Below are 8811 nucleotides of genomic sequence, written 5' to 3' on the forward strand. Positions count from 1 at the left end.
AAGCTCCAAACTGTGTAAATAATGTCTTCTAGTAGCAAGAGCCATAACTGAACAAGACATAGACGTTGAGCACACCTTTTATTCAATTAATAGATCTTTCTTCTTTACATGCTTGTTGGATACATCAAAACAAGTGTTTGAAGTGTCAGTCTAGGATGAAATGCAACATTTAGTAGCTTAAAATTAAGAAAATAGCAGAATTTCTTATTGTTATACACGAAGTAGGTGCTCCATACATGTTTTTAAACAATTAAGTGGGGCCATGGGATTTACATCCTGTGTTCTCTGCCTATACTACTAATTTAGGTCATTCATTTAACAAATATCTATTGTGTGCCAAGTATGTTCAGAGTACTTTTTTAAGCCCCCTGAGATACTGAAATGAATAGTGTAAGTATCAAAAGAGAAATTAATCACAGTGTAGATTTAGTACCTATGGGAAAGGATTGTTAATTATGACTGAAGTGGATCCATAGATAAGGCAGAGTTCAGGCTGGAAGACAAAAAATGGTTTGGATAAAATGGGAAGACATGAAGTCAGGAGCTTACAGTAATGGTCTGGGGGAGAAACTGTGAGAGTGTTAACTGGGGCAGGGGCAATGGGAAAGAAAAGGGGGAAGAATCAAAAGTTGCTTAAACAAAATAATGTGCAGTCCTCGGTGATGCAAATGTGAAAGTCAAGAGAAATCACAAGTCAAAATGGGTTTGATATTTCTACCCAGAATACTTAGAAGGTTGGTGATGCTACCAGGAAAAAAAAAAACCAAAACACAGGAGCAACATGTATGAGGAGTAGATGAGAGTTTTAGAGATGTTCAGTTTAAAATGCCCATAGTGTACCCAGGTAGCGATGCCCAGTGCTTAGCACAATACTCCAGCATGTGATAGGTTTTGGGGAAAACACTACACCCTTACTCCATATATTTCCTTTTATGAGAAGGGATCCCCACCAGTGTAATCTTTTTAGCCTCTCTCTTCCTCCCTCTTTCACTCTTCCCCGGAGAACAAGGAATTAATTTATCTGATTGATGAGTATATTAGGAGCAGCTGGACATAAGTAGCTCAGCTCCTTCTTTTTCTCTTTGTTTTTGCTAACACTTAGGAAGCCCGTGTCCATTCTGCTGTGCTCCTCCAGGCCGTCAGTTGTTCAGGGGTAGAATCTGCTCTTGCAGTAGACTTGTGCCAGTCTGGTTCTGTCTGACTGGGGAGTCTAGGCTGTAGCCCACTTGCCTGCCTACAAAGCCTCATTCTCTATTAACAGATTTTCAGCACTAAGGGTGATATTTTGATCTTCCAGTTGCCTTACTTTTTTGTCCTTCTCTTTAATTGCTTCAGAGCTAAGCTGGGGAAGAGGCTGTTATTTATTGGACTCCTTTGAACCCCAATAGTAGGTACTCAGAAATATTTACTGAATAATTATGTTTTTAAACGACATTATCTAGCAGCAACTGGAAATCTAGATGTGGAACTCAGGACAGAGTTCAAACTAAGGAGGTAGACTTGGAAATGACCAGCATGAAAGTGATGCTTAGTAGGCTTGAGTGATGTTGGTTCTATTGTTGTTTTTACAGCCAGTACTTATGGAGTGCTTATTATGGGCCAGACACTGTTCTAAGTGCTTGGCATGCATTAACTCATTAATCCTCATAAGAACCCTATGAAGTAGGTTATTAGTATTTTAGCCCTATTTATAGATGAAGAAACTGGAGCACATATATTGAGTAACTTGCCTAAAGTCACACAGCTGGTAAGTGACAGAGCTGAATTGAAATAAAAGAGATGGGATTGGGGCCAGGCGCGGTGGCTCAAGCCTGTAATCCCAGCACTTTGGGAGACTGAGACGGGCAGATCACGAGGTCAGGAGATCGAGACCATCCTGGCTAACCCAGTGAAACCCCGTCTCTACTAAAAAATACAAAAAACTAGCCGGGTGCGGTGGTGGGGGCCTGTAGTTCCAGCTGCTCGGGAGGCTGAGGCAGGAGAATGGCGTAAACCCGGGAGGTGGAGTTTGCAGTGAGCTGAGATCCGGCCACTGCACTCCAGCCTTGGCGACAGAGCGAGACTCCGTCTCAAAAAAAAAAAAAAAAAAAAAGAGAGAGAGATAGGATTGTCTAGGGAGGAAATCGAGCAAAAGAAGTATTATTTCATTTCTTTACATCTACCTTTCTCTACTTCAGAATGGGAATAATACTTCCCAGACACTTTATAATGGTATGATGAAAGCTAATGTAATAACATGGATCCTGTAAAGATCACTGCCTGGAGGGAAAATGCATCTCAAGCCAAGAACTGGCCATGGCTATTTGTTTAGCCTATTCTTTATTTGGTAACCAATAACAATCTCTGTATTGGTATAGTTTTTCATTCGGCTGAGTGTTCACTGGAGTGGACCACAGAATGGAATTTTCTTTGAAGAAAGAGAAAGCTCTACTTTTAAGCCAGTTATGGAAAGGTGGGCAAAGGGTAAAAAACTGCCTGTATTAGAAACAACTTGTTCTGTTTTTCAGGTACTTTTCTTTGCTAACCAGTCATGTGAAGAAGATATCCAGCTTCTCCTGCTGACCCTTAACTTTTTCTCTCACTTCACAGAATCTGAGATCAAAAGACGGAGTCACCTACAGCTGCTAAACTCAAAGGCTTCTCTGTGTGTCTCTTCTTTCCTTGCCATCAGCTGGGCACTTCTGCCTCTCGCCCCTTACCTGATGCTAAAATAATGTGCCTCGGCCACAAAAAAAGCATGCAAAGTCATTGTTACAACAGGTGAGATTAATCACAAATAGTGTGGGAGACTGGTTCTGTGGGTGCTTGTGCTCCTAATGAGAGTCAGATAGCCTTCAGCATCAGCCACACAGAGAAACATTTAATGACACCAGGGCTGTGACATTATTTCCACTACTACTGGGAAAGGTAATCATTTGTTAGGTAAGCAAACAGCCTAGACTTCATTGACAGACCCATAGGAAAAATAACATACAATTCAAGTATTTGTGTAAATTCAAATACCTTATAAGTTCCTCAGTCATCAATGAAGGCAAAATAACTTATTGAAGAGAAAGAGATATTTAGCCCTGACTAATGACCCTGAATTTCACTGTTATTTATAAAGCATGATGACATGCATATCATCATTCACATGAAAACCCCTCCCTGCCCCTCCAGCCGGCCCCCGTGGACAGTTGGCAGATGACTCACCAACTAGCCCTCCTGCTGAGATTTCCTTCTCACTTCAGTCCTCTGGCTCCAATGGTTGTTAGGATATTTCCTTTTGAATATTCTTCTGCATATGAAATGTGTAGAAAGCTGAGATCATGCAATTCCAGTTGATACTCCCATATTACTCAGTGGAATCCCCACCAAGCCTCCAGGTTTAGAGCCTCAGAGCTATTTTTGTCTCCCCTCTGTCCCTCATGTCAATTTCTTAACCCCTACCTATCACATTTTCCCATGTTGCCTCTCAGATGGACCCTAATCCAGCCTTCATCATCTCACACCCAGCCTGGTTTTGAAACACTGTGCCTGCTCCTTCCTTTCCCTATTTTAGCTGATAGGAAACACGGTGCCAGAATCGAAGTATTCTGAAACATGATTTCATCATAGCCTTCCTTTGCTCCAGAGCCTAAAGTGACTCTCTGGACATTACTATATCAAAGTTAAAGTCACAGACACATACCTACCCACCATTACTACCTACCACTACTGCTGCCTACCACTACCTGCTACCTACCGTTACTTTCTGGTCTTGCTCCCTCCCTCACTGTCTTTTCCTGAAAATCTTCTCTACTCTATGGCAACTTATACCCACTACTTCCTTTATCCATTTTAGGAAAGTGCTTCCTAGCTTATATCCCACCTTCCCGAGGGTCTTTGTATTTTACATCCTCTTGGCATGCATGTATGATTTATAGCTTACACTCTCCAAGGCGCATGTATTCCTTGCCTACATTGCTAAGTCCTCAGGGGCAGGTAAAGATCTGTTGATCTGCTTCTTTTCATTCCTTCTCTTGTTCTCCAAGATTTCACTATAGTGCAGCGAACAAAGGAGATTCTTTGTAAGGAAACCCGCCAGTTTTCATCATTTCCAATCCTCCGCAGTTGTCAGCAGAGATTTCCCTAAGGAAACTGTAACTTGGGAATCTCACTAGTACAGGGAAAAGCACTTTTTTCTCTCGCTGATTCCCCACAACACTGCAAATGAGTGTTTAATAACCTGCAACTAAATAAAATGTCCTATATAACATAGCTGACTCATCTTTACCTTGTATTCCCTTACAGTAATAATTGACAGCTTAAAAAAAAAAAGCCATGACATACATCTAATGGATAATATTCACAGGCAGCACATGTAGGCTTACATACAATTACCCAGTTAGCTGCAGTCCACCTTTTCCTCCCTGGCACCATAGAGGAATAACCATAAATCAAGTAGATTTTTTAAAGTAAATGAATAAGGCTGGGCACAGAGGCTCACACCTATAACCCCAGCACTTTGAGAGGCCAAGATGGGAGGACTGATTGAGCCCAGGAGTTTAAGACCAACCTGGGCAATATGGTGAGACCCCATCTCTACAAAAAAATTAAAAAATTGGCCAGGCATGGAGGTGCACCTGTGGTCCCAGCTACTCAGGAGGCTGAGGTGGAAGGATTGCATGAGCCCAGGAGGCTGAGGCTACAGTGAGCTTTGTTTGCACCACTGCACTACAGGTGGGGCAATAGAGTGAGACCCTATCTCAAAAAAAATTAATAAAAGTAAATGAATAGAACATTATTTGAGACACACAATATAATGAGTCATGGCATTTTAGGCCACACACACTCCCTGGTTAGGAATTGCAGCCGAAACCACCCTTCCACCTCTATTCAGGAGACTGCCCAGACTCCTCTCAGTTCTCATTTACTATGAGGACCCGTCTCTTCCTTGAGACTGCCACTGGGATGATACCCCATTAAGGAGAGATGCAAGCTATCTCTTTTTCCCCAGCAACCCATGGGACCATGTGGCCTCAATAGAACAACATCAAAATACTGAAAAATAAGCCCCTTTCTAAACAAGAGATACACCACGCAGTGGCAGGGAAGCTCTCAGTTCTCAATAATTGTTTTGTAAATGGCTATAATGGTATCTTATTGCTGTTATTTCCACAATCCCAGGGATCTACACAAGTATTTCACCACCAGATATGACCTAGTTTTATATTTCTGGGAGGAAATGAATTCATATCTGGAAGTCTGGAGTGAACAAACAAGAACAAGAAACAAAAGGAAGCCAAAAGCAAAAGACTCCAACATGAACAAGATAAATCTATCTTCAGAGGCATATTAGAAGTTGGGAAAATAATTCATCTGAACTAGGCAAGTGTGTTAAGAGTGATAAGTAAAGTACACATGGAACAAGTGATCCCAGATCTCAGGGACCTCCCCCTACCTATCACCTGGGGAGTGAGAGGATAGGATAGGATATTGAATGTCCTTTGTCTCTGAATTTTTAGTTATATGTGCTGTAATGCTGCTCTGAGGAAACTCCTGGAAAGCCTATCCCAATATATCCACATCTTATATTCCACAAATTAAGCTGTAGTAGGTACTCTAAGACGCTGCTAATTGACTGCCACTTCGCAACTCAGGGGCAGCTGCATTTTAGTAATGGGTCAAACGATTTACTTTTTATGATGCTTCCAAAGGTGTCTCAGCTTCTCTTCCCAACTGACAAATGCCAAAGATAAGAAAAATGATCATAATTTTAGCATAAACAAAGCAGTCGGCAACACTGATTTTATAAATAAACTGAGCACCTTCTTTTTAAACAAATGTGGATTTATTTCTCAAATGATGTTCATCCGTGAATGGTCCAGGGAAGGACCTTTCACCCTGAATAGATGGCATTATATCATCACAAGCTCTGAGGCTTCTCCTTTCCATCCTGCATGGACAGCTATGACCTCAGTTTTCAATAGTAGTGGGACTCAGCTGGGGTGATTTCACCCCCCATCCCCAAGGGAATGTCTGAAGACAATTTTTGTTACCACAGTGAGGGAGTGGAGGAGGATACAGTGCTACTAGCATCTAGCGGATAGAGGCCAGGGATGCTGCTCAACCTCCTACCATGTACAGGATGTCTCCCCATTACAATTACCCAATCTGAAGGGTCAACTGTGTCAGGGCTAAGAAACCCTGGTTTCGAGTAGAAAAGGGCATAGAAAGAGGGGAGCCAACAAAGCTGTCTGCTTCCTCACATTAGTCATTGGCAAGTAAGCATTCTGTCTGTTTGGCTGCTGCCTCAGCACAGAGAGCCAGAACTCTATCAGGCACCAGAATAACATCTCTCAGCGAACGGAGTTGACAAGGCCTGTGGGAAATGCCTGATGGGATTATCTTCAGCTTGTTGAGCTTCTAAGTTTCTTTCCTTTCATTCTACCCTGCAAGCCAAGTTCTGTAAGAGAGCTGCCTGAGTTCTAGCTCAGGTTTTCTTACTCTGAATTTAGATCTCCAGACCCTACCTGGCCACGATTCAAATTAAGGCAACAAACATATACTTTTCACGAAGCACACAGAGACTTTTGAAAGCAAGGACAATGACTGTTGGAATTGAGGCCCTGAGGAATGAAGCTTTGATGGACAAGAATATGTTTCCAGCCCCCTTCCCACACTTTTCATGTGTTAACCACTGCCTTCCTGGACCTTGGAGCCACGGTGACTGTATTACATGTTGTTATGGAAAACTGGTTTTAGAGTGCTGATCGTTCAAGAGAATGATTAAATATACATTTCCTACAGCGTTGTCTGCCTGATTTGTCAAAAAAAAAGTGAGTGAAGGCAAGATGGACTGAAAAGCCATAGAGTAGGTTCTAAAGATTAGTACCTAGCACTTAACAGGCCTTCAATAAACGTTTGTTGAGTGAATGGGTAAATGAATGGGAGGAATGATAAGACTGTGAGTATGGGCTGGGTGGCTGGGTCTAGTTTCTTGGTGAAAATGCACTGGGCTTATACCAGCCAGGCACATTTCCATCTTGGAAAATACTAGTGGCAATGGGCTTCAGGCAGATAAATGTAGAAGGAATACATATAGGTGGACAAACTAATTGCTCTAGTGTCGAGAAATCTGACTTTCACTACTGAGCAATTATTAAATTCTCAAATATTAGAGCTGTAAAAAACTCAAAGTCATCTTTTCTAGTCCTTTAATTTTTCAGATCAAGACCCAGAGGCTCAAGGTAAAAGAAATGTAACTGGCTATGCTCAGATTTTATAACGTTCTAAAAGTCACACTGGTAATTGGTAGAGAGATGTAATCTACAGAAAATTTAATTGCCAAATGGTAAATTTCCGGAGGATTTTTAGACCAACTTTGCCCTGTTGCATTCCCAGTTTGGTCCCAATATAGGCTTTCTGCAAGAAGAGATCAATGCCGAACCAAACTGAGAAAGCAAACTGTGAAAGCATAAACAATCCTGGCCCAGATTATTTGGCTTTGTCCATGAGTACACAGTAGATACATTAGACAACAGATGTGTCATATCAGCCCGACTGCAATGACCAGATTTTGAGGTACACCATAGACATCTGGAGATGTTCACACTGAGGTGCCAAAGGCAAAAACGTTTCAGAAGTGTTAACACATTTGAGGAAACAGACAAGCCAAACTTCAAGGTGAAGTATGGGCTATCAGCTATCTCCAGGTTGTAAATACACAATGACCTCAATCTGTGCATTGTTAATTGAGGGAGAGAAGTGTGCAGGGGTCATTATTACATAATAAGGATTCTGCCCTGTGGCATAGGTCATGTGCTTTGGTTCTGTTGATGAAACCTGTAATTCCCAGTCTGCTTCCAGCTGGTGAAATCTCCACACATCCATCAGGCTGCTCTAATTCCGACTATATTACTATGTGTTTGAACTGTTTGCTCCTTCGAACCTTGGCTTATTTCATCTTTCATGGAATCATTCCCAGGAGTTTCGATATGGGAGTCATCAGTGAAAATAAACAGTCACAGAAACAGATGCCTTGTCCATGAGCACACAGTAGATACCTTAGACAACAGATGTTATCACATCAGCCCAACTGCAAGAACCAGATTTTGAGGTACACACCACAGACATCTGGGGATACTCAAACCTAAGTGCCAAAAGCTAAAACATTCCAGAAGTATGGATACATTTGCTGTTTCCCATCTTTCTTTAAATTTTACCCATCATCAAGTTCCCTCCAAAATTCTTCTTTCCTCATGAAGCTATCTATCACTTCATGGTCCAACGCACCGTGATGTTACTCTTTTCTTTAGTCTACACATGCATTTTAGCACAAAATCACACAATTTTTTTTTCATTGCTGTGCACTTGGACTCCCTGAAGATGATAACAAAATAAGGATTGGACCCAGGCAGCCCTTGGAAGTTTGCTCTGTGAAAGAGGATCAAGTAGATATTCCCTGGAAGGCTTGTTTACTGATGGTGTCTGCTGGGCCAATGCAATTAATCTGCAGCCTGGAAACAGCGGGTCTGTAGTTAATCACTCCAGAAGCCCCTGTCTACTGGAAGATTGCCTCCCTTGATGATGACATTGCCTGACTCTTCTCAAAGTCATAACTTTGACCTTCAGCTTTATCTTATCTCTTCAGTTCAAATCTAATTGCCTGGCCTAAGAAGTATTCTTAGTAGTTTCAATGGAAAGATCTCTTACCCCAAACTCTAAAAGTTACTTTAAGAACTTTATGGACACTTTGGTCTTATATCCTTTCCTTAGAACAAACCAAAAGCTATGTTCAGTTCACGTAGGCTATGAGCTGCTCATGGTAGACTGGGACCACTTCCTTTC

General features: G+C 41.8%; 1 protein-coding gene across 2 annotated transcripts in view; it reads left to right on the forward strand.

The window, feature by feature from the left end:
* The window catches only part of VTCN1 (V-set domain containing T cell activation inhibitor 1), a 71267-nt gene extending 64497 nt beyond the window's left edge, over positions 1 to 6770 (forward strand). For both annotated transcript variants that reach the window (XM_001103715.5, XM_077950299.1), the window contains 2 exons: positions 2590 to 2760; positions 5149 to 6770. In XM_001103715.5, coding sequence (XP_001103715.1) covers positions 2590 to 2714 — 125 coding nt within the window. In that variant the 3' untranslated portion in view covers positions 2715 to 2760; positions 5149 to 6770. The remainder of the gene's footprint in view (positions 1 to 2589; positions 2761 to 5148) is intronic.
* The last annotated feature ends 2041 nt before the right edge of the window (positions 6771 to 8811 follow it).

Source organism: Macaca mulatta, chromosome 1 (assembly GCF_049350105.2).
Source record: "Macaca mulatta isolate MMU2019108-1 chromosome 1, T2T-MMU8v2.0, whole genome shotgun sequence".
In the NCBI taxonomy this organism is placed as follows: domain Eukaryota; kingdom Metazoa; phylum Chordata; class Mammalia; order Primates; family Cercopithecidae; genus Macaca; species Macaca mulatta.